We start from the raw sequence: 26848 nt of genomic DNA, 5'->3' as shown, positions 1-26848 counted from the left end.
CTATTAAAAAAAACTAAGCATTTGTTTTCTCAAAATTAAGGTGACTGCATCAAGGATTTTTTTTTTTTTGATTGCCACTTAGCCTAGATATTTTTACTGTGATGTCACATACTGTGACAAAGTAAAATTATTCTGTAAGTTATTCTTAGCATAATATTTGTAGGCTCAGTCACACTACCTTGAAAAATGAAAATGACATTCAGGAGGCAAGAAAGCCTACCTTATTTTTTTCTTCTTTGAATCCTCGGGCAGAATAATTCATATTAAGGCCATTAAGCTATCTTTTTATAGTTCCCTAAACGTCGATAACATATGACAACAATCATAACGAAAAGAAGCCTCACAGCAGTAAACTTCAGAAGCTCAGGGTTGAGGTGGGGAGAAGGATGTATGTAGAGGAAGCAAGAGTCAAGGTTATCAGGGTCAGTCCCCTGCGGGAGTAGATGGTAACTAACTGGGTTAAATGGCTGTTATTTGCTATCAGCAGCAAGTATGAAAGGTGGGTCCTATCTGACCATCTTTAGGTTGAGGGAACTTATGCAGAAATTTGAGAGCACCTGCCTAGTTAAGAGCTAGAGCTGGATCACGGGCCGTGTCCTCCAGGGCTCTTCTCCCCCCCGGGAGATTCCAGGGCACACGAAAGAGATGGTGGTACAGGCATGCTGCAGGGAGCTGGGAGAGCCAGCTGATAAGTTTATCATATTTGGAGGGAGGAAAACATTGAAACCGGCCAGCAACTATTTTGCATTCAGCTCAAAAGAGTTATCATGCCCTGTGATATGAGGAGGGCTGGTGGTGTAGGTTCTGTTCCTTGAACGTTTGATTGCATAGATTGAGATTGGATTCAATAGACCAGGGTTGGGGTAGAAGGAATCTCTCTTTCCCTCTTCTTTTCCCTTCCTCCTCCTCCCTCTGTCTTCTCCCACCCCACCTTCCATCCTTTCTTCCTTCCCTTTTTTCTTTCCTGGTGGAGGCTGTAAGCTTAGCCCCGGGGCACTGAAGGGACAGCATCTACCATCCACACGAGGATGCTCAACTGTTTGAATCCCTTGAACTCTGTATTAGTGCCTAAAAAAAAAATGAGTTTTCATTTTATAAAAACTTTTTAAAAACCACTCGTCCCAGTGGGCTAAAACATGTCTTGGGATTGGCAGTTTAAAAAAGAAAAAACAAAACAGGACTTTGTAATTATAACTACATCTTCTTTCTTTCAGGCCAAGCAAGCAATACTTGAAATGGATGCCATTCGTAAGTTTTGGGGTTTTTTGCACAATTTGAAATTTCATTGTCTACTTGTATCTGTCACATTTTCTGTCTTCAGGCTTACAGATGTCCCGTTTTCAATTGTGAGATGTCAAAACTCAATTGTAAGAAAGTAGCAGCTCTCTATTTACTGTTGTAACAAAAAGATCCAGTTGAACTCTTTTTAACCCATTGGCTTCTTTCTCCATTGATTTCTCCTGGTTCATCTGTGAGCCCACCAATGGTTCATCACATGTTTCCACATCAACTCACAACAAGCTATGCTTCCAGGATCACCTCTTAGCCCACCTCCATCACCACCAAAACAATGAAGGTCTCATAATGCATTTCCCACATCACCCCATAAGCCAAAAATATATTGATTATCTGCAAGAATCACACTAACTTGATACGTGTTGGTTCCTGATACAGCTCACATTTAAAGTTACAATTGCCCCACACGTGTGACTGTGTCTTACACTTCTCATAGCAGGCAGAGAATAAATACAAGTGAGGTCTTTCCAATAAAATAAGACCTGTTCAAAGCACTTACCACATCCTTGTTACCGCCTGGGTTAAACAGACTTTGAAAAGAAGCAATAGCTTCAAAGACTTATAGCCAAGTCTGACAGAAACTTTTACTTAAAACTTCCTACTTTTGAGGAATCTTTCCCCAAGTGTAAACACTAATTCACTTACACAACACCCTCTCTTCCTCCTAGCCTGCTGGTTGTTAATCTCCAGCAGGAAAAGAAATGAAACGTTACTGAAATAAAGAAATGAGCCCCAGCACCGAGATTCCCCATTGCATGCCCACTGGACGCCACCAGGAAATGATGCAAGATGACCCCACCAGAGAGCTAGGCTGGGGCTCACTGCCCTGTGTTCTCTGAAGCCACTTATTTTATTCAGTAAAAGTCTCTTTAAGATTTTTTTTTTGGGAGGGAGAGGGGGGAGTGGGTGGTGGCTTAGATGGTTAAGAATCTGCCTGCAATGCGTGAGACCCAGGTTTGATCCCTGGCTTGTGAAGATCCCCTGGAGGAGGGAATGGCAACCCACTCCAGTATCCTTGCCTGGAGAATCCCATGGACAGAGGAGCTTGGCAGGCTACAGTCCACGGGGTCGCAAAGAGTCGGACGCAACTGAGCAACTAACACGTAGTTGATTTTCAGTATATCATTCCCAGGTATACAACAGTGACTAACAGTTTTTAAAGACTTTACTCTATTTGTAGTTATGATAAAATATTGTCTGTATTCCCTGTGCTGTATAATATATTCGTATAGCAGATTTATTTTATCAATATGCATATAATACATATGGGCACTCTGAAGAGAAGGTGAGGTCATGGATGGGCATGTGAGAGTGAGGAGGAAAGATGGAGAAAGATGGGGATCCAGAGGGGTCAGCTGTTCAATCCCAGTCTCTGTGGTACCACTGGTTAGTGAGTTCAGCTGTTAATCCAAAGGTTGGTGGTTCGAGCCCACCCAGGAACACTGTTTGGGCTTCCCAGGTGGTGCTAGTGGTAAAAAAAAAAAAAACCACCCACCTACCAATGCAGGAGATAAGAGACACAGGTTTGATCCCTGGCTTAGGAAGATCCCCTGGAGGAGGGCATGGCAGCCCACTCCAGTGTTCTTGCCTGGAGAATCCCATGGACAGAGGAGCCTGGCGGGCTACAGTCCATGGGGTCACAGAGTCAGACACGACTGACGTGTCTTAGCAAGCACAGCGATTCAACATGACTGGCTACATTTGACGACATGTTTGTTTATTCCCAGGCTCTGGGTTAGCTCTTGGACACCAACAAGGACATACTGTGTAGCCCAGGGAACTCTGCTCAATGTTATGTGGCAGCCTGGATGGGCACGGGGCTGGGGGGAATGGATACGTGTGTGTGTATAGGTGAGGAGCTGTGCTGTGCCCCTGAAATTATAGCATTGTTAACCAGTTATACTCCAATATAAAAAAGTTTTTAAATAAATTACAGATAAATTGCACAGATAGTAATTACACATTCTTTTTTTAAAAAAATATGAGGCTTGAGACCTGAGTATAACTAACAAAGAAGAAATAAATAACACAGAAAAATAATTCTCTGAGCACACAGCATGCCGGCAAGCCTCTAACTGGCATCCTGTGCCTCTCTTCCAGGCCAGGTTCATCCACAGCATCCCAGCCTAGGAAAATTACCCTCCTTGCTGTACCCTGACTTTGGTCTCAGCCGGCTGTGAACAGAATAGGCCAGTCCATTGGACCAAATGACCTCATTTGGATACCTTTGACTCTGACATTGAAGTCTATGTGGTTTTTATAATCCTCAGAACTTTCTCACACTTCAGACAGACCTAAAGATGCTTAACCTCAATTTGAAGAATACCCATCTCCAGCTATGTCCTAACACTGTTTATCCCTCAAGCTTCAGGGTGCAGATGGTCATTGAATATGCTGCAATACTTTAGACTTAGACCAGATTTTCTTAATCCAAAGTCTGTGTACTCCTTAGATGAAATGAAATGAAAATCCCTTTTCTGAGAAGAGAGCTTAAACCATTTAAACCGTGTCTAGAAAAATGTGGAGGACAGCTTCCACGGGGTCAAGGAAGGGCTTAGCACCCTCCACCACCATGCCAGGCAGACGTGCCTCTCGAAATTGCTCCCCAGATGGAATTCCGCAGGCAGTTGTGCCGTGACTGGGGCTCTGTTATGGCCCTTTTCTGAAGCTTCTCAGGAGTCTTGCTTTTTTTCTTTTTTTTTTTAATTTAATGTAACTGTCTGACCTCTGTGGGTCTCAGAGTTGCCGGTGAGTCTGAATGGGTACCAGAAGTTACCACACCTTACACATTTGAACTAACTTTCTAGGAAGGGGAAAGCCAAAGGCTGTAGCTCTTTCTTCCAGAGAGTAAAGAAAGTAGTAGGGAGAATACATGTGGGTGCCTGGGGGTGTGGGAGGGGGTGGAAGTGGAGAATGTGGTTTACCTTGCTAACACACTCCTGCAAAGTCTTGAGATGCATATTCAACACCGGTTATGGAAGGAGGGATTCTACTATGTCTAATGAAAAAGAATGAATCCACAGATACCCAGGACAAGTTCTTCCTGTTTTCTGAAAAGTCACGGAACACTGCATTCTTTTTTTTTTTTTTTTTGATGTATTTATTTTAATTGGAGGCTAATTACTTTACAGTATTGTGGTGGGTTTTACCATACCTCGACATGGATCAGCATGGAACACTGAATTCTTATAGACACCTGTGGTTCTTTACAGATTACCCAGGCTTCTGTTACAGTCCCGAGGGAGAGACTTGTGGCTCTCGAAATGGCTCTGCTCCGTATCGGCTGAGAAGGAAATCTGGTAAATACAATATAATCAGATGTAATCAAAATTAAATAACTTGGGGGCACTAGTGATGAAAGTCCCTTTCAGCTAGACAAAAAGGTATTTTCTTTCTGGTTTTTGAACACATCGCCAGTTTGATTATCTTTGACGTGCTCAAGCTTTGGTTCTAAAAGTCTTTCTACTTAACTCTCAATTTTTCAATGACTATAAAACATGTCAATCAACTAAGTTCACTTTGTATAGCATTTTACCACTAGTATGCAGGTGTTTAAATCCTACTTACTGGTGCTGGTGAAAAATTGTATCCTGTAAATGATGTATACCAAAACTACTTCAAATCAAAAATTTTAATACACATCTGCTAAACTAAACTTCTTGTGGTATCCCCTTATCCCTCAGATTTCTCTTCATTTAAATCGGCATTTACTAAGTTCCTGATTTCCTACAATGTGCTAAGAAAATGTAAGAATAATGCCCATGATTTCTGCTTGCAAAGAGTTTGTAGCCTAGTGGGAGAGTCAAAAAAGGTTGAACAAATAGCAGCTCATACAGTGGAGTTTGTAGAGGTTGAACGGAAGTTTTGAAAAGGGGAGCGACAGAGGGGTGAGCCCTCTAGGAAGGAGAGAAGACCATGCAGGGCGGAGGATCAGGACCCTGGGTAGAATCTGAAGAGCCAGATGGTATGGGGACAGCATATGCAAAGGCCCTGAGGCTTGAGTCAGCACACCTTAGATCAGACAGCTATTGCCAGTTGTTTGGCCTTGGCTGCAGCATGGGCTGGAGGTACAAGTGAGCAAGGTAAACGGAAAAAGATGTGGCTGGAGTTGCAAATCAGGGCCTGATTGTGGAAGGCCGAGTAGGTCAGGCAGAGGGTTTGAACTTGATCTTGCAAGCTGTGGAAGGATTTTAAGCAATGAAATGTTTTCATTTTAAAAGAGAATTCTGGCTTAATGTGGAAAATGAAGTAGGCAGGGACACTGGGCCAGAGGCTGTTCCTCTAGTCTGGGCGAGAGATGCTAAAGGTTTGGAATAAGACAGTGATAACTGGGAAGGAACATCAATAGGATCCCACAGGACTGTGATGGATGAAAATGGGAAAAACTTAAAATGATGTCCTGGTCACTAGGGAAGATAACGTGAATGGCAACCAAGGTAAGAACTACAGATGGAGGAGCAGCTGTGGGGGAGACTGGTGAGCTGAGATTGGAATATGCTGAGTTTGCTGGGTCTGTGGTCATGCTGGGGACATATCAGATGGACAGTTGGTGTCTGACGTTTGGCATAGGGCTCTGGCAGAAGGAGATTGAACATAATCCTCTTATAGGTGGTACTTAAAGCTGAGAACATTGTGCTTCTGTGGGTTGGGTTGGTTTTCTGTTAGGTGACTCCAGATTGCATAGCTTAGTGTTCATCCTATAGTTTTGACTGAGTGAATGTCATGCCAAGTATCTCCAAGCAGTCAGGATTTAGGTGAATTGGGGTGGCAGAGGATGAGATGGGTAGCTAGCATCTCTGACTCAGTGGACATGAATTTGAGCTAACTCCGGGAGATAGCGGAGGACAGATGAACCTCGTGCGCTGCTGTCCACAGGGTCGCAAAGGGTTGGATACGACTTAGTGACTGAAAAATAATAATTACTTATAAAGAAAAAAATCTTGATTTGGTTTCACCAATGATGCTGGCCTTATTTTTTTCTCCCAGAACCTTCCTCAAGATCACATAAAGTTTTGAAGACCAGCGGTAAGTCCTAAATCACTTTTTTTTTTCATTCCTGTTGATATCCACGAAGTCGCACAATATACAGAAAAATCAACACCAGATGTATTACAGATTAGTAGGTTTGATTAATGTCTGTAAGTAATACTGTCCCATTATAAGATGTAAAGCTGAATGACATAAAATGTTTGTAGTATAGATAACAGTGGACATAAAAAGATTAATGCTTGTGAAATCCCATTAATACAAAAGACAAAGGACTTCTATTCTGAAGGCAGATAATATAATCTGGCAGAAACACAAATTGCCAATAAAATTTACAAGTGGTCACTCACATTAGTAATCAGAAAATCATACATATACGTGAGATAAACAGAGGTTAGAGAGCTGTGGGCTTGGCCAAAAGAAGAGAAAAACAGGCACTCTGAAGCTATTGGTGTATAAATTTCTGCAGTGTTTTTGGAGCAAAATTTGTTAATGCCCACTTAAATTTTAAATGTGCATTTTCCCTTGAACCAACAATTTCATAGTTTTCACTTGTATGTTTCACAATGTATACTTCCTATATAGACATTCTCAGTATGCACACATTTATGAGTATTTGTGTTCTTTTGCTTTTAACAGGATACCACATAATAAATATGCCCATCTAGTGAAAAATGATTTTAAAAGTTATAAATCCCAGAACACTACATGGAATATTCTGCAGCTATTAAAAAGAATGAAGTACATATCTGTCTACTGATAGGCTTGTGCCCATATATTTAACAGGAAATGCAGTGTTGCATATTGCACCCTTATTATAGAAACAAAAAGACTGTGGGATGGGGGGCGGGGTGGGCACAGGACCTGGAAAGATGAACATCAGACTTCTTTGATTGGGGTTTCCTCTATGGGGTAGAATTTGTGGAGAGGGTTCAATCACTTTTCACTTTACATGCTTCTGTAGTCAACACATAAAGATGAGACAGACATGATCAGGGTATCGTAAGGGTATCTATGAGGATGCAGCTAGTAAGTTTCTCCCCACCATTCCCCTCGCACTGTCCTTAGCACAGACCCAAGGTGACCCTTTTGATCAATGATGTGCCTTTCTGTTACAACCGATAAAATGTTTAAAAATTAACAAGTATAATCTTATGTTTAAATGATTTTCATGGAAATTTTTTTCAGGTTATATATATTTTCAGGAAAAGCTTTTGAAACTTAATATGAATTAGTCCATTGCTCTCTCAGGGATTAAGGAAAGTACTTAACACTCAGATGTGTGTCAAGTTGTTATAGTACAGGATATGTAACTTGGGTAACTGAGTGGTATTTTCTGAAAATCAGGTCAAAAGAGCCTTGAGACTCTTGGGTTTCAGTGATTAACAATAAATTTAAAAGTTCTATACAATGTGAGTGCTTAGCTATGTATGAGATACATTTTTAATCCTCAAACTTTAAAATGTTTTAAATCTTTTGTTTTTCAGAAACAGCACAAGACATCCAAAAGGTAAGTACTATTACATTCCTTATTTCGAAATGTTTACTTTAGGCAGCCTTTATACCTGCCTATCTTTTCCTTAAAAATCTAACCTCCAGTTTATCTTCCAAATGTAAAGAATTACTTGACATGTTGAAGTAGATTTAAGTTAGGACTCTTCCTTATCAACCCTCCCCCCACCTCCCCACCCCCAGCTTCATCTCTCAGAACCAAGGCATTGATTTCTTCATCTTTCTGCCCCACCTCTCTGCTCAGAAGCTGTAAAGATACCTTAGGATGTAACACCAGCAGAGGCTGTGGTCCACGCCACGTTGCCCTGTGCCTGTGTGTATGTAAGACCAAGGTTCTTGCATCCCGACCATTTGCTCCTTTTTCAAAGCATCAGCCTTCAATCACAAAGATCCCCTTCTAAGAATGCAGTCCTACTGCTGGTATGAACAGCGTGATCATATGTGGTATAACAAAACTTCACTATATCAAGTTTTGATTTTTCTTCCTCTAATGAAAGGTTAGGAGAAAGGGAAATAAAAGTGGTATGTTTTATTGGAAGATGTATATTCACATTTATTACCTATGAACAATAAATATTGTATCCTGACCAGAGTGAATCATGTCCAAAATGCCTACTGATAGATTGGCTTAACTAACAATTCTTAGAAGACCGATCTTGGCTTCTTGCTTTGTGTTCTGTAATGATGTGACTCTGAAAATCTCCCCCATGACTCCACTTGCCCCTCTCCTTGGCACAGGGCCAGAGTGACCATGTTAATAAATGATGGATCTTTCAGTTAAGATGTCTAAACATCTAAAATCAATAGTCTTAATCTTTAAATGATTTCCTTAAAATTGGAGCAGATGGATTTTTTTCAGGTAGTGCCTATTTCTGTTTGGAAACTTTTGAAAATTTACTAACAATGAATTGATTCACTGTCCTGAAATATGACATAAGAGATTTTGATTTTTTTAAATGTACTTTGTTTTCATAAGCAAACACCAGAAGGTGGCTTTGCAAGGCAGCCAAACTATGATCACAGAGCAAGCCTGGCTTAGTACCAGGTGGGGGAATCGCTCTGTTAGTCCTAGAGATACAATCTCAGGAGCTTCTTGGAAACTTTTCATGGTAATGATCAAACCAAGTCTCCATGTGGGGACTAACTAAACCTTATGAAGTCTGAAGATAAGAAAAATAAAGCACCAATGTGCTTTTTTCTTAGTGGTAAAATTCCATCTCCTAACAAAAATGAATGCATACTAAATGCAGAAAGAGACTCAAGAGATAAAGAGATTAACGTTTCTCCCAGAATATATACAGAATATGCATTCCAAAGCTCTGTGTGTGTGTGTAGAGAAGGAGAGAGATTTAGCTCACATGTAAACTGAGGATTAAAATATGGATACAGATCCATTTCTGCCATTTGAAAGCTGTGTGACTATAGGCAAGTGGTTAAACCTTACCAAGACTTCGTTTCCTAACTTACAGAATTGTTATAAAGATTAAATGTCGTATGTTTTTTAAATGTGCTTGGTACAGTACTTGGCCCAAATCAAGTGCCCCCAAAATTATGGCTGTTATCTTATTGCTAAATAGCTATAATGCCAAGAATGTAGAAAAATGGGGAGAGGGATGTTCCTCATGCAGGATCTACACTACATGTTATGTCAACTCCATATACTGATTCTTTCTTTTTTTGTGTGCTTTATTAATGAGTTGTTTATTTTTTTAATTTGATGCTTATAGGTGTTTTTCTCATTCTCTATCTTTTTAATTTTTATTGAAATACAGTTGATTTACAAAGTTTAGTTTCCAATGTAGAACAATGTGATTCAGTTATGCGTATATATGTATATATACATACTCTCCTTTTAATTTTTATTTTATATTGGAGATAGTATATTAACAATGTTGTGTTAGTTTCAGGTATACAACAAAGTGATTCAGTTATATATTTACATGTATCCTTTTTCATGTATATTCTTTTTATATTATCTTCCATTACAAGTTATAATAAGATATTGAGTATAGTTCCCTGTGCAATACAGTAGATCCTTGATGGTTATCTATTTTCTATATGACAGTCTGTATATTTTAATCCCAAACTACTAGTTTATCCCCGCCCCCCTTCCTTTTTGGTAACCATAAGCTTGTTTTCTACGTCCGTGAGTCTATTTCAGTTTTGTAAATAAGTTCTTTAATATCATTTTTTTAAGATTCCATTTGTAAGTAATATCATACGATACTTGCCTTTCTCTGATTATTTCTTAATCTAAAAGCTTCTTCCAGTCTCCTGATAATGTATTTGAAGTAAAATTTCACATTCCAACGTATTCCTTACTTCACTTCAAGTGTAGTTACCTTGAAAATATACTTTGATATTAACCACTCAGGTTTCCTAATTTTCTAAAATGTCTGGAAATTTTTGTGGAATGAAAGATTTTAAGACGGTATTACTTTTGACTGTTCACAAAATTGTTTTGTTACAATTCCACAACATTTTGTCATGATTCAACTAGCTAATACTAACTTTTTTTTAATAAAATAGAGTTACTGGGTGCCTATATTATACCAGTGCAGTCTGAGTAAAAGGAGGAGAGAGAGAGATTAAAAGGCAAAGAAAAAAAAGAAAAGAAAAGCCATATATATAACATGATTTATGTATTTATATATATATACATATCCATATGTGTGTGTATTTGTTTATTCCTAGTCCTCAAGTGGCCAGTTTTACTGTTTGAAAAAAAGTGAACAAAGGATTAAATGACTAATAAGACTTTTTATATCTTTAATAGAAAAATAACATTCAGGATAAAATTTTATTCTTGCCCTCCCTAATAGACAGACAGGCAGGTCGGTAGGCAGATAGACATATTAGTAGGTGGATATTCCAAGCTTCCATAGGCAGACAGACATCTTAGTATGTGGATATTCCAAGCTTCCATAAGCCTCTTATCCTTATCTATCAGAAGGCAGGCAGAATAAAAACCACAATCACAGAAAATTAACGAAACTGATCACATGGACCACAGCCTTGTCTAACCCAATGAAACTATGAGCCGTGCCATGTAGGGCCTCCCAAGATGGATGGGTCATGGTGGAAAGTTCTGATAAAACGTGGTCCACTGGAGAAGGGAATGGAAAACCACATTAGTATTCTTGACTTGAGAACCCCATGAACAGTATCAAAAAGCAAAAAAATGGGACACTGAAAGATAAACTCCCCAGGTCTGTAGGTGCCCAATATGCTACTGGAGATCAGTGGAGAAATAACTCCAGAAAGAATGAAGAGATGGAGCCAAAGCAAAAACAACACCCAGATTTGGCTTTTGCAGCCAAAGATGGAGAAGCTCATACAGTCAGCAAAAACAAGACTGGGAGCTGATGGCGGCTCAGATCATGAACTCCTTATTGCCAAATTCAGACTTAAATTGAAGAAAGTAGGGAAAACCACTAGACCTTTCAGGTATGACCTAAATCAAATCCATTATGATTATACAGTGGAAGTGACAAATAGATTCAAGGGATTAGATCTGATAGACAAGAGTACCTGAAGAACTACGGATAGAGGTTTGTAACATTGTACAGGAGGCAGGGATCAAGACCATTTCAAGGAAAAGAAATGCAGAAAGACAAAATGGTTGTCTGAGGAGGCCTTACAAATAGCTGAGAAAAGAGAAGCAAAAGGCAAAGGAGAAAAGGAAAGACATACCCATTTGAATGCAGAGTTCCAAAGAATAGCAAGGAGAGATAAGAAAGCCTTCCTCAGTGATCAATGCAAAGAAATAGAGAAAAACAGTAAAATGGGAAAGACCAGATATCTCTTCAAGAAAATTAGAGATACCGAGGGAATATTTCATGCAAAGATGGGCACAATAAAGGACAGAAATGGTATGGACCTAACAGAAGCCAAAGATATTAAGAAGAGGTGGCAAGAACACACAGAAGAACTATACAAAAAAGATTTTCATGACCCAGATAACCACGATGGTGTGATCACTCACCTAGAACCAGACTTCCTGGAGTGCAAAGTCAAGTGGACCTTAGGAAACATCACTACAAACAAAGCTAGTGGAGGTGATGGAATTCCAGTTGAGCTATTTCAAATCCTAAAGGATGATGCTGTGAAAGTGCTGCACTCAATATCCCAGCAAATTTGGAAAACTCAGCAGTAGCCACAGGACTAGAAAAGGTCAGTTTTCATTCCAATGCCAAAGAATTTTCAAACTACCGCACAATTACATTCATCTCACATGCTAGCAAAGTAATGCTCAAAATTCTCTAAGCCAGGCTTCAACAGTACGTGAACTATGAACTTCTAGGTGTTCAAGCTGGATTTTATCCCATCAGAGGAACCAGAGATCAAATTGCCAACATCCACTGGATCACTGAAAAAGCAAGAGAGTTCCAAAAAGATATCTACTTCTGCTTTATTGACTATGCCAAAGCCTTTGACTGTGTGGATCACAACAAACTGTGGAAAATTCTTCAAGAGATGGGAATACCAGACCACTTGACCTGCCTCCTAAGAAATCTGTATGCAGGTCAAGAAGCAACAGTTAGAACTGGACATGGAACAACAGACTGGTTCCAAATCAGGAAAGGAGAACATCTAGGCTATATACTGTCACCCTGTTTATTTAACTTACATGCAGTGTATATCATGAGAAATACCAGGCTGGATGAAGCACAAGCTGGAATCAAGATTGCTGGGAGAAGTATCAATAACCTCAGATATGCAGATGACACCACCCTTATGGCAGAAAGTGAAGAACTAAAGAGTCTCTTGATGAAAGTGAAAGAGGAGAGTGAAAAAGTTGGCTTAAAACTCAACATTCAGAAAACTAAGATCATGGCATCCAGTCCCATCACTTCATGGCAAATAGATGGGGAAACAATGGAAACACTGAGAGACTTCATTTTGGGGGGCTCCAAAATCACTGCAGATGGTGACTGTAGCCATGAAATTAAAAGGCACTTGGTCCTTGAAAGAAAAGCTATGACCAACCTGGACAGCATATTAAAAACAGAGGCATGACTTTGCCAACAAAGGTCCATCTAGTCAAAGCTATGATTTTTCCTATAGTCATGTATGGATGTGAGAGTTGGACTGTAAAGAAAGCTGAGAACTGCAGAATTGATGCTTTTGAACTGTGGTGTTGGAGAAGACTCTTGAGAGTCCCTTGGACTGCAAGGAGATCCAACCAGTCCATCCTAAAGGAGGTCAGTCCTGAATATTCATTGGAAGGACTGATGCTGAAGCTGAAGCTCCAATACTTTGGCCACCTCATTTGAAGAACTGACTCATTGGAAAAGACCCTGATGCTGGGAAGGATTGAGGGCAGGAGAAGGGGATGGCAGAGGATGAGATGGTTGGATGGCATCACCGACTCAGTGGACATGAGTTGAGTAAGCTCCGGGAGTTGGTGATGGATAGGGAGGTCTGGCGTGCTGCAGTCCATGGAGACGCAGAGAGTCAGACACCACTAAGTGGCTGAAATGAACTGAACTGAATTCCAAGATAATAGGTATCGCAGTTTCATTGATCAGTAATGAAAAGTTCTTGTTAATTTGACATTTCCAATAGGTTACACTAGTGTTTTGACCAGAAAATATGTCCCTGATACTAATTAGGTTGAACCTGTCTTAACCCTTTCAACTCTTTGAAGCTAATCCCAATACCCACAGAGGGTATCAAAGGGCAGTCCACTCCCTGCCAGCACAGTTGAGCTCCATCAGGAAAGGTTCCAAGTTATAAGAGACCCATCATTCTCTCTGATTAAAAGTCATTAGTGTCACTCATACTTACTTCCTAACAGATATCTAAATATTAATTAAATGTATTCTGAAAGAAAGTAAAAATTTCATTAGCTCAATAGTGGATTAAATTAACTTCCTAAAACAAAGGCTCTTTTGCCTAGAATCTATAAACCAAGGCAGTGCAAGTCAGGGTCATGCAGGTTCAGAGATTTAAAAGAAGCTCTCAGAGGGTATAGTGAGATCACTGACAGGGGTGTTTCTGGTACACCAATAACCAAGATGAGACAGCTAAGAATCAAGCCCCCAAAAGAAACCAGATACCATGGCCCTTGACACCTATATATGTTCATTTGTATAATGTTATTTTCCAAGAACATATCAAAATGATTTGAAGTATCTAACAGTTTTCTGCATTTAGCTGATTCCCTGCAGTGGGGTAAGGTGACCTGGGTTTGCATCCTAGCCTTTCCACTGACGAGGGAGAGTTAAGTTACTAAACCCTAAGAGCCTAAATGTGCTTACTGTGAAAATGGTACATGCATGCCTGTGTGCTACCTTGCTTCAGTTGTGTCCACTCTTTGTGACCCTATAGACTGTGACCCATCAGGCTCCTCTGTCCATGGAATTCTCCAGGCAAAAATACTGGAGTGGGTTGCCATGCCCTCCTCTAGAGAATCTTCCCAACCCAGGGATCGAACCTGCAACTCCTGCATTGCAGGCAGATTCTTTACCACTGAAACGGGTACAATCATATCCACTTCAAAGAGTGATCGTGAACATGCAGTTTGGAGAACGTCTTCAAAGAGCCGAGCCTATTTCTCAGTAAACATCAGTTCCTGTTCTTTCTGCCCCTACTGCAAAATATCCAATGTGTTTTCAATGCAGTTAAAAATCAACCATGTGTCCTGGTGATTTTCTTTAAGAATATCACCTGTAGGGGGGAAAGACAATGTGTAAATACAGGAGAATATTCTATATTACGTGACCTGTGGTGTGTGATTCAATCGGTATGTTTCTCTCCTCCTCAGGTTTCCAGAGAGGAAGGGTCTCCCCAGCTGACTTCAGCAGGGCCCTCTCCTGCCCAGCGGAGCAGTCAGTCGAGCAGTTCTGCCATCCTGAACGTGCTGCGTGGGGGCGGGGCCGTCAGAAACATCTGGACCGACCACCAGATCCGCCAAGCCCTGTTTCCCAGTCGAAGGTCGCAGGAGAACGAGGAGGATGAAGACGACTATCAGATGTTCCTGCCATCCTTCTCCTCCTCGGACCTGAACTCGGCCCAGCTGTGTGAAGATAGCACTTCCAGTCGACCTTGCAGCTGGCACATGGGACAGATCGAGTCCGCGGAGACCCCCGGCTCAGGCCACAGGGTGGTGCGGCGGGCCAGCAGTGCTGGCGAGAGCAACACGTGTCCCCCTGACATAAGAACTAGGGACAGTGGTGGCTCTCAGTACAGCTCCCGGAGGGAACTGCAGGGTGACCCTAAAACAGAGGGGCGGGACGGGACAACTCCCTACGGGTCCTCCATAGAGCTGACCATAGATGACATAGACCATGTCTATGACAACATAAGCTACGAGGACTTGAAGTTGATGGTTGCTAAACGTGAAGATGCTGAAGTCACTCCCCACAAACCAGTCAGGGACTCTGTTCGCCCCAAGAGCACCCCCGAGCTGGCCTTCTCCAAGAGGCCAGCGGGACCCGAGGAGGAGAGTGCATTACACCCCAGGAGAGATGGAGCCCCCCCGGCCGGGGAGGCCTGGAACCAAAGCGTGCAGGACCTCCAGGTGATGGAGGAGAACGTCTATGACACCATTGCGCTCCCAGAGGCGCCCTCCCGGGACTTCAAGTGCAGCAGCCCGAAGCGTCCTGCCAGGAGCACCTTCCTGGGCTTGGAGGCCGACTTGGGGTGCTGTGATAGCCTGCGGGCCTCTGCTTCCCAGGACAGCCTCCAGTTCAGCGAGGACGAGGCGCCCTACCCCCCAGGCCCCTCCGATAACGATTATCTGAGTTTGCTCTATAACTCCTTCGGCTGCAACTTGGCCCTAGCGGATCGGTCCATCTCTGATAAACTGTCTGAAGAAGTAGATGAAATCTGGAATGACTTGGAAAATTACATCAAGAAAAACGAAGTCAAAGCCAGAGACCGGCTCCTGGCCGCGTTTCCCGTTAGCAAAGATGACGTGCAGGACCGGCCGCTGGCAGGCAGCGCCCCGGAGCTGAGTGCGCGCTCCCCACTCTCGCTGCCCGCGGGTCGGGCTCTCCTCGCACCGCCCGGAGACAGGCCCGGGCCGGCCCCCTGCGCCCTGGACCGCGCCCCGGCCCCTAGAGACAGCTCCTGCCTGAGTCTCCACCGGCTGTCGCTGGCCAGTGACCTACCACCCGCGGAGAGTCCTTATGATGTGGCCGGTGGCAGCCTGTCCCCAGTAGACCTAGAGAACCCTGAGCCCGGGATGGACAATGTAGACAAGACCAGGAGCAGGGTTTTCCTGATGGCCAGGCAGTACAGTCAGAAGATCAAGAAGGCAAATCAGCTGCTAAAGGTGAAAAGCCCGGAGCTGGAACACACGGCCGGTAGCCAGCCGCAGAAGCCCGCACCCAAGGACCTGGCTGCCATCCTAGAAGAGAAGAGGCAGGGCGGGCCCGCCATCGGTAGGTCCCAAGCAGCCTTTCTCCTTCCGAGGACCGGCAGAGAGCCACGCTCAGGTTCTAAATGCCCCTAGCGCCCTAAGGATGCTGCCACGAGGATGTTCAATCTCACAGTGAGACCGCTGGCTCACTGACACGCAGGCAAAGCACCCACCCCATCACACCAGTGGGTCTGGAGGGTTTCCTGGTGTCTGTGATGACATCACTCCAGACATACTGCTGGAAGCGGCTTTCTCTAATTTAATCTAAGGTTGAAAAATAGCCTTTGGTTTCACTGGTGGCATCTAGAGCTTTTCTTTTGTGCATCAGTGTGTTAGAAGGAGTAGCTGGGTAGCAGAGTGAAGAGTTTAAGGTTTGGACACACATGTAATTAGGATTGCTCTTTGCTCCAGAATCCCAACAATAATGCCTACTCATCCTGACAAAGACAAAAAGGAGTCCTTTCTGCAGTGTTTTTAAACTGTTCATACTAATCCCGCTGTTTTCCATGTGTTGCTTTTTTCTTTTTTTAATAGCTTCTATAATCCATTTGATACAATGTCATTTGGTATTCTTAGGTATGCTTCCAAGGAATTTAATTCTTTTAGTCAAGCCTCCTTTTGGCACAGAACTAAACCAGGATCACGGGTGTGATATTGGTACCATTAGGGTTAAAAGAATGAGATAATCATGTTTGACTTCTCGATTATAAAGAAGTACAGGAATTTCCCTGGTGGTCCTGTGGTTAGGACTTAACACTTTTACCGCAGGGTCCCAAGTTCAATCCCTGGTCAGGGAACTAAAATCCTGCATGCCTCAGCACATGGGAAAAAATATACATATCCCCTGGCTAAACTACACAGGGTTCTCAGTGGAACCCGGGCATCTATATGAATAAAGCACAGGATTGTCATGGAAAGAAAAAACCTGAGGGTGCTGTGACCTGAGGAATTTTTCACCTCCAGATTCAGAGAGATTTCTGTGATTAGGCTCAGGAATCTGAGTTTTGTAAACTATAGGCTTTCCATCCTATCCTATTTTAGGAATCCCTGCCCTAGATCTTCTAAGAACTGCCTCTGTATCAAATGAGAGGAGACAATTCTCCAATTAGAAGTAAAAACCAGATGGCTCACTATCTGGGCATGTCTTGTTAATTAGCTTGATGGCAACATGGCTCATCTGGCCAGCTTGATGCCGCTGACTTCCTGTCTTTGGGACTACTTTCTTAGGTGGGAATCAGAGAATAAGAAGCAGGTATCCGAGTCCTAAGTGCACTCAGCAAGCTGCATGACCAGAATCTGTAAGAAAAAAAAAAAAAATTAAGTTTGGGAATGTTTAAGAGTTATCATACAGTAAGATTTCTTAACATTTAGGGATGTTAAGCCCTGGACATGTTACCTGGAGGATTTTACAGACTCTTTGACTTGTTCTTCTTTTTAAGTAAAATAAAGGTTATAAGTGATCTTTATACAAATATGATAAAGGCTGGATCGCATAGATCTTTCTCTTTGCAGTAACATGCTTGAATTAATTCGCGTCCCTTTTCCAACGCTAGTGTTGCTAAACTGATTTGTTGTTACACGTAGAACAAGTGACTGAATTTCAGCTGCAAGCGGACTGTTTTTTAGAGCGTAAGTGGCGTTTGGCAACGCAACCACTGACTGTGTGGTTGCCCAGGCTAGGGCACTTCAGAATGAGAGCAAATACAATAGTGAGGTTTCCCTTGGATTGATTAGGCCAGCACATTGTCATTTAAAAAGAGGTAATTGCCTGAGGCACGTTGTTTGGAATATGGACCATCCATTAACATACAAAGTTCTAACCCTGCGAGAAGCAAGGTCTTCAATACTGAATCTTGAGGGTTCAATGACAACTTTGAATAGTCCTTTTTACCCACCTTTTAAATATTAAGTAGATTTCTCTTTGGGGTTTTCTTTTGCTTTTCCCCCCACTTTTGGTTTGTTCTTTTTGTTTTGCCTACTGGTGTCTTCCTGGGCTCCTGTAGGATCTTTTTGTTTTTCAGCTCTGTGTCTGGGCCCTTTCTCCACACGGTGGGCTGCCGTGAACGTTCTGACAAAGAGATCTCTCCAGAGTCACCTTCTGAGAGTGGTGTCTCTCCCTGCTGGCTGGCGGGACTATGTTCCTAGGGCCCGCCTCTCAGACCTAAGGACTCTTCCATCTGGGTGGATGGAGACCACTGCCTGTGCCCACCAGGCTTTCAACCAGTTGACTTGATGACTGCTTTTCTCTCTCTTGTTTATCTGGGCACAGGACATCGTAATCGAATGGACCGATTCTCCAGACTTCTCCGTGTGGGCCTTGCCACTTTGCCAGGAGCTTGCTCTCGGTGTTGTGCGGAAGGAAGAACGCCCTATTCACCTGCTGAAACTCTCCAGCACCTTTATTGAACTCTCTAGCCGGGGTCTACAGGCCCCGGGCCGGGCCACACTTCCGCCTATAAGTCACCCAACCAGGTCTAGTCCCTCCCACCTTTTGGAGCATGTTGTAGCATGCTGGCCATCTTGTCCCATCAGGCCTTCCTCCTGACAGTCTTAGAGACCAAAGAAGCTTTGGGTTCCCTCCCCACCCCCCAACACACTTTTTTTTTTTGGTGATATTTTACGTGGGAGAAGACTCCATACAGATTTGAGGAATTTTCCTCCTTGTTTAAAGTAAGAAAGGCAAAATAACATTTTGTTCTCTACACTCAAGCAACATTAGAAGCATCAATTTTAATCCTGTCTTGAAAATAATCTATTTCATACTTCTGTCAATAAGAATCACTTCAAATTTTTGTCTGGAATGACAAGAATTTTCCCTTCTAAACTTACAAAAGAGAAATAAACTACAGTTAGCCCCTGGGGTTGTAAAATAATAATAATAATGTACTTGGTCTATAAGGACTGGTAATGCCAGAACTAAGAATGAGGGAGAATTTTGATCCTGCTGACTTCTACTAAGTTTTCTAGGCTAGAGGTGTCATCTTGAGCTGGCTATTTCTTACATGTCTGACTAAGGGAATCTATTTCATGACAGCCTATTGCTCTGAAAGCTTGTCTCATGTTTTTGTTAGCATCAGGCAAGTTATAGACTCTTAGAATGTCAAGCTGAGACCAAAAAGACACACAGATAGGCACAGAATATTGTCTACTTGTGAGATACTTTTTGTTTCAAATTTATAAATGGTCAGCTTTCTATTATCTGAAGATAAACTGTGCCCATTATGAATTGTATAAAATATATATGTTTACATAGCATTTTACTATGTTTCTGTCTTTCTGCTTCTCCTTTTCCTGCTCTGCCCAAATTCTTGGCTGCCTTTCCAGTCTTACTGGTATAGTCTTAAGGAAGGCACCTTTATTTTTAACATATTTAGAATGAACGGAGGCTGTCCAAAAATTATCTGAGTAATTAAGTAGTTCTTGAGACCAATTTCTATCCAGAACTGTGCTTGGATTTCTGTGGGGATTGTTTTGTGGGGGAGTAGATGGAATAATAAACCAGCTTAGATAAAACAACTAGCAACACAAGATTGTGTGCATGAATGCATATATACATATATAAGCAACAGCTAAATATTATGCTGCATACTAGTATATAAGACTTCAGAGAAATCAGTTAGAAAGGGATTTATAGAAGTGATAAGGCTTATAGAGGGTCTTGGGAGGTAAATAGGGCTTGATTAAGCAAAAGAAGAGGAAAGTGTGACGAAGAAAAAAGCATGAGAAATACTGTGACTATATTGAATAATACATAGTTTGAGATTTATCTGGGCCACCATGTTCTAAAAATCAAGAGCTAACTGTTCTTATAAGACTTTAGAGTTAAATTTTGGTGCTGCAGTAGTTTAAGTGAATTTTTAAAATTAGCCCTCACTGCTCTTTCCCAAATTGTCATTTTCTTGGAAGCTTGTGAAAGTACAGAGCCTTCCTGATTCAGCAGTAGGATCAGGCTCAGAGCCATGGTGTAGGTGAGAAAGGCTGGGAAAGAACTGTCTTGATTTTCAGGTGGGACTGCTGAGCAAAGCCAGGCCTAAAGCTCCAGCTGACATTGGTTGGGTTTCATAGTTGACTAAACTTTGTATATTTCAGGATGGCTAAGTCCATGTAGGTTTTCAGTCTCTTAGGGGGTTACCAAATTTTAATTGGTATCAAGAGTCTTTACTATGCTCTTTAAGGAGTAATAGTTCAAGTTTTTGTTACTAGTTTAAGCTAATAACCTCTGTCCTTCAAAGGGATTTGGACTCAAAAGCCTAAAGGATCTGAATGAATGTAGGGTCTAAAATGAGAAGATGAACACTGTTTATCCTGATTCCGGGGACTAAGGGGCAAGTAGTTTTGAGGAAGTTGCAGTTAAAGGGCACACAGAATATCAGCACCTTGTTTTCTGTCCTCACAGAAGACAAATTTGAAAGAAATGGCAGGAACTCAACTAAATATTTAGTTTAACTTCAAGGAATGATTTACTAGAAATAGCTTAAGTAGGAAATATGATGTCACTTGCTGGTCATTATATACAGGATAGACAGCTTCCTTTCGTAGAGACTTTCTAGATGTGGTCTGAGCAATTTATAGGATTCTTGGAATTATTTGATTCTGCAGTGGTCATATGGGTACCTGGACGGGGGAAGACAACTTTTGAAATTGACATCTCTGGGCTCTCTCTTCTAAATCATTCCTGGCCCAGGAGAATTCTCTATCTTGGTTTTGTTAATGTCTTTAGAAATGTCTGTACTCTGGGACTTCCCTGGTGGCCCAGTGGTTAAGACTCTGTGCTTCTACTTCAGGGAACAGGGGTTCGGTCCCCAGGCTAGGGAACTAAGATCCCATGTGCCACCTGGCAGAGCCAAAAAGCAAAAATTAATAAAATGGAAATGTCTGCACTCAGAAGTGGAGCAGAGAGGATAGTGGCCTCACAGCTTAATCTGAAATGGCAATAGCTTTCATGGAAATAGTGGTAAAATCCTGTCCTGTAACCAGTACTAGAGAGCATTAGATTATCGATTATATGCACAGGATGATTCATTCTTAATGTCTTGAAAGCCAAGACATTAAGACTTGGAAGACTTGTCTTGGAACACTTCAGTGGCTTCCTTCTCGGTGATAGGAAAAGAGACGTGGGCCAGCCGATATGTGTGGTCTTGAAGTCCTGGAAGTGAGGACCTCCTGTCAACATCCCCAGACAGTGGCAGTGGGGGGGCTGCCTGGAACAGAAAGTGTAGGAACAGCTGCTAGGAGCAGACTTTTCTGGGAGTAGTTGTGTGAGAGCAGCCAAGCCTGGTGAGGCAGGGTTAATGGCCACTGCATGGTGGATGTGCTTCTTTTAATGACTACTTGAGTTATTTTTTGTTGACCAGGGTTTAAGTGCTGACTTTCTTATTTTTATGATGCCTGTTTTTAGCATTGACACTATTCCATGCTTGTAAAGAACACTAGAAATTTTCATTACAAACAGGGAGCCCTTGTAGACCTGCTGTTGAAATAAAAGAATCCAGAATTAGGTCAAATTAAATGAAGTTTTAGGTGGCTTTTTTTTTTTTATTAAACTGTGTTAGTTTAACTAATTAATTTAACTTAATTTGTGTTGCTTAGCATTTGATGATTTCTATCCTCAAACTTTAAAGTCCTGTCTACTGTTTAAATATTTTAAATATGTTATTAGAACATTCTTAGTTTTTAAATCTTCACATGCAGAAATGATTCTATGTATATTTATTGTTTTAATACTTGCCTTCCAGGTGCCAGGATTGCTGAGTATTCCCAACTGTATGACCAGATTGTATTCAGAGAGACACCCTTTAAGACTCAGAAGGATGGCTGGGCCAGCCCTCAAGACCCCTCCAACCTCAGTTCTGCATCACCTTCCCACGCCCAGCAGGGTAGCGAGGACTGGCTTTTGCATTCAACCTATAGTAACGGAGAGTTAGCTGACTTCTGTCCCTGGCCAGAGCAGGACTTAAAGTCAAAATATCCCACATTAGAGATCAAAACAAGAAGTACCCCAAGACAACTGTCCGCAGCTTGCTCCGTGCCTTCTCTTCAAACCTCCGACCCTCTGCTGGGCTCCATGCAGAGACACAGCGTGGTGGTCAGCCAGCCAAACAAAGAGAACTCCTGCCAGGCCCATCTTTACAACTCTCTGGGTCGGAAAGGAATCAGTGCTAAATCTCAGCCTTATAACAGGTCCCAGTCATCTTCCTCCATCCTGATAAACAAGTCTGCGGACTCCATCAACTACCCTAGTGAAGTGGCAAAGAAGCAGCCTCTGTCTTTACACAGAACTTCAAGGTGGGAGAGTCACCAGGATTTGCTGCCAAGTATTGCTGACTCAGGTCAACAGGGCCTTGAAAAACGCTCAGATCTCACACTCCAGGACTCGCAGAAAGTTTTGGTAGTGAATAGAAATTTACCTTTAAGTGCTCAAATAGCTACCCAGAACTATTTTTCCAATTTCAAAGAGACCGAAGGAGACGAAGATGACTATGTGGAGATCAAGTCAGAAGAAGATGAGTCAGAGTTAGAACTGTCTCACAGTCGGAGGAGGAAATCTGACCCAAAGATTACAAACGCTGACTTTGCTGATAATGTCTGCAGCCACACAACTTCTTACTCTTTGAATAGTCCATGCACTCCAAAAAAGCCAGTAAGTGGCAAACTTGGGATTTCGCCGTATCTGACACCATACAATGATCCCGACAAACTAAATGACTATCTCTGGAAAGGGCCATCTCCCAATCAGCAAAATATTGTCCAGTCTCTAAGGGAAAAATTCCAGTGTCTTAGTTCAAGCAGCTTTGCCTAAAGGTTCTTAAGAGTAGCTGTCTCAATTAACTTCTTACTGTGCTCATGAATTACAGATTCTGAGAGGTGTTTTGTATGCACCAGATTAAAACAACTTTGTAATAACCAGAGATGTAAAATATACTTTCTTTAATAGCACAATTTTTTGAAACGGCTGGCGATCAGCCAGGATTGTACTGTAGCAAATGTCAGCATGTAACACTGTTTACTAATGCTGATGGTCTTCATGTTTAATGTAAGTCAATCTTCCTTGAAAATTTTTAGACTTTTTTTTTTTTTAACATGATGGCCATGGTATTTTTTTTCCCTCTTCTGACAATTAGTACTCAGACTTTAAGAAATGCAATAATCCTCTCCTATTATCTGGAAGCCACTAGTTAGTTTTATCCTAGGACTCAGAGGTGACACGGAAGAAAAAAGAAAGGAAGCTAAAGCTGTTTAAAGGATTATGCTTACCTGTGACATTTCTGTTAAATTCATGACAAGACCCTAGAAAACCTCAAATGAGGGATCTCTAATCAGAATATTGTGTAGATACCCATTTTAGGGTTTCTATACTGACTTCCTTACATCAGTTCATTATATTGCAGAAAGTGTGTAATTATTGGAAATTAGAATGTAATATGACCAAACTTCTATAAGCAAAAAATCTGTATTCCTGAACAAAACCTGAAGAATGTGCTGCTTATCATGTATTTTATGTTCCATGGGGTTAAATGAATGATTCCCTTAATGGTTTAAAACCAAGTGCAAGAAAATGCAAATCGACTTATTAGAAAAGATGGGTTGACATCTGGATACAACTTGACTATCTCATCATGTGACAGTTGGGGGTAGGGAGCAGAAAGAAACCTCCACTACTTTTTATGCCTGTTTTTAGTCAACATGAAGTAAACCATAAGCTAAAACAATGTTCTTTAAACCTAGTCTTCCCAGAGCAGTTGTGCAGATTGTCCTTTCCTGAGTTTTGTGCTCATCCCGATGACCTGAACCCAGCTTGAGGATTTTATCGATGGCAATGACATTTATTTTCTAATCCAAACATAATATGGCAGTCTTTTTTCATTGTTTGGGGGCATACAGAAGAGCAAAATCTTTGGTCACCAAGTTCTGACTAGTCATATCTTACTTTCATGTTGTAATTGTGGCCTTTAAATAGCAGTTCATTGTGATATTATGTACTGATACAATTCTTTATGGAAGGGAACAGAAAAACAAAAGCAAGACCTTGTGAGTGAAACACAAAATTAAAGAAGCTGAAGAAAAAAATGATAGCGGATTTATTACTGCTTTCTAAAAATATTTTATTGAAGACTCCAATCAATGAAAAAAGAATCTTTTCTCAAACAGTGGCCTTTGCATTCTCATTTTAGCTACATTCTGTGGTCCCTTCCCCACCCTCTCAGCTTTCATCTTAAAAGATATAATAATCTGTATAGGGAAATGGGATCTGGGCTTTTCATTTAAAGATAAGTAATGATGTTGATTTGAATCAGTAATTTGAGTCATCTTAGCATAATTCTTTTTTGCTGTTTAAGTGCTATGCCTCTTGTACTTAAGAACATAAAATGTGACCATCCTTATCTTATACACAGGTACCTAATGCATTCCTTTTCTAACTAACAAAAAAATAACCCATTTCTTCTTTTTCTATACTGTACTTTCTTCTCGTAGCTTATAAAACAAAGTCCATATTGACGAACAGTTTTCTGGAAACATTCCTTCTTTCATTGCCTTCCTTTAAACATAACATGAGTTTTCAAGATGAAGCAGTATAGAAAAGAAAAGCACAGTAACAGAGTGTGGATTCTCAGACTTGCTAGAGATATTTGTAAGTGTGTTTACAAAACAAAGTTACCTGACTTTCTCGTCCCAGGAACACGATTTCCCAGTTCTGCTTTTTAGTTTGTAAGACCCAAATTCTGTATTATCCATATCTGGTGTCTTACTCTCAGAAATTATTAATTCTCCACACCAGTCCTGTTGCACAACTTTGATATTACTTATAGGAATACACCCTGCTTCACGAAGGCTGCTGTCTTACTGTATAAAATGTCTGTATGGTTGTCTTTAGGTTCTAGGACAAATCTGTAGTTCTGAACACCCCTTCTGTCAGCCAGGATGCAGATTTTGAGATCTGTGTGTACACATATCATCAGGTTCATATTTTCCCTCAAAGTTATCCATTGAGTGCTCTTGTTTAAAATAGTTTCAAAAAAATAAAATAGTTTCTTTGGGAGGTGGGGTAGGGATGTATATAATTGCAGGGAAAGAGTTATATGTACTTAAGTGTATGTCAAGTTCTTATTAGGTCTCTGTACTGAAGATTTAATTGTTTTTATAAGTTCACTTTTCACCTACTCTGTTCTTTGTGCAAAAGAAAACAAAAACAAAAACCCATGCATCTTGGAAAACAGTTTAAATACTGTATATAAGATAATGAAAGTTAGTAATGCTCATTATTTAATAAAGTTTGTAAAGTACAAAGTAAAATATAGTGTGAATTAGTATGTTGATTCTGGAAACATCAAGATTTGTCTGACTGATACTACTATACTACTTTGCCTCATCTTAGTCACCATGTAGAAAATAATTCAGGGTGGAATTCCCTGGTGAATCAGTGGCTAGGATTCCATGCTTCTCCTGCACGTGGGGCACAGATCTGATCCCTGGTCAGAGAAATAAGATCCCACATGCCTCTCAGTGTAGCCAAAAAAGAGAGAGAGAAAAGAAAAGAAGTGTTATAATGATAGAGCAGCAGCCTGTGACAGACCATTTTCTGCACCTCTTGATTACTTTTCAAATATTAAATTTAGCCTGAGATTAGCATACCTTTCTCTGAAATTCCCTTTAGGCTAAGTGCCTTTCCTGATGACTGGCTGTCACGGTGAGAGAAGATCCTAGAACAGCCTAGCAGGCAGTGGTGGGGTTGAAGGCAGGTGAGATAGAGGAGATGGGCCCAGAATGCTGAGATATTTTCGGTGCCAACAGGCAAACTTGCCTACTTTACTCCGGAGATGCAAGCCCATGGGCAAAGCCCACTTTGTGTATCTGTGATAAACAACGAAGCTTGATTTTCCTGACCATGGCTTATTCACAATGCGTCATACAATAGGAAAGGAAGAGAAACAAGCAGTTTCACTTCATTATCTCTAAAACCATGTTTATTCAGCTCAAACGTAAGAGAATAGGGTGGGGAGAACAAGTAAATCATCCGCTCTATGGGGCGAACACAAGCCTTCAGGCATCTTACCGTTTGTATGACAAGGTGTGCATATGCGTGTTAAGTCACTGGCAGCTGGATTCTTTACCACTAGTACCACCTGGGAAGCCCCATGGCAAGGTATGGCTGTCCATATAAGCATCCCAAGACCATGCGGGTAAGCAGATTCCTTCTTGTATGTACTAGTGAAATCAGAGGCTATAAACTGGTGACCTGGAGTCTGAATCTGGTTTTCACAATTTTAAAAAGTTTTAACATAAAAATCCAAATTTTCACCTTCTTTGAAAAAAAAATAATTAGATCTAGTCTCTTAAGCCCTGGATTCTGATGAGGTGACTCTGAGATCTGACGATGGAATTTAAAGGTGAGTATCATCCTAAAAGGTGGGGATGTAATCAGATAAGGCAGCGTGTCCCCAGAGAAAGAGAAACAGGTGTGGCTTTCTTGATATAAGAGAAGCCATTTTTGGCCTAAGCCATTTTGGGATCTAAGCCTGGCCAAAACGCTTGCCCTTGAACAGGTCTCAGTAATTAATGCTCCCCAGGGAACAAAAGTGGTACAGTGGTAAAGAATCCGCCCGCCAATGCAGAAGACAGAAAAGACTCTAGTTCGACCCCTGGGTTGAAAAGAACCCCTGGAGTAGGAAACGGCAGCCCACTCCAGTA

The 26848-nt window shown here is 41.4% G+C and overlaps 1 protein-coding gene across 2 annotated transcripts in view; it reads left to right on the top strand.

Annotated features, from left to right (window-relative positions):
* Positions 1–25453, top strand: part of PLEKHG1 (pleckstrin homology and RhoGEF domain containing G1) — a 239557-nt gene extending 214104 nt beyond the window's left edge. For both annotated transcript variants that reach the window (XM_070461602.1, XM_020895883.2), the window contains 6 exons: positions 1215–1248; positions 4509–4595; positions 6283–6321; positions 7770–7792; positions 14564–16184; positions 21898–25453. In XM_070461602.1, the coding sequence (XP_070317703.1) occupies positions 1215–1248; positions 4509–4595; positions 6283–6321; positions 7770–7792; positions 14564–16184; positions 21898–22961 (2868 nt within the window). In that variant the 3' untranslated portion in view covers positions 22962–25453. The remainder of the gene's footprint in view (positions 1–1214; positions 1249–4508; positions 4596–6282; positions 6322–7769; positions 7793–14563; positions 16185–21897) is intronic.
* The last annotated feature ends 1395 nt before the right edge of the window (positions 25454–26848 follow it).

Source organism: Odocoileus virginianus, chromosome 34 (genome assembly GCF_023699985.2).
Source record: "Odocoileus virginianus isolate 20LAN1187 ecotype Illinois chromosome 34, Ovbor_1.2, whole genome shotgun sequence".
Taxonomy (NCBI): domain Eukaryota; kingdom Metazoa; phylum Chordata; class Mammalia; order Artiodactyla; family Cervidae; genus Odocoileus; species Odocoileus virginianus.
This window is presented reverse-complemented; position numbering and strand designations above follow the sequence as displayed.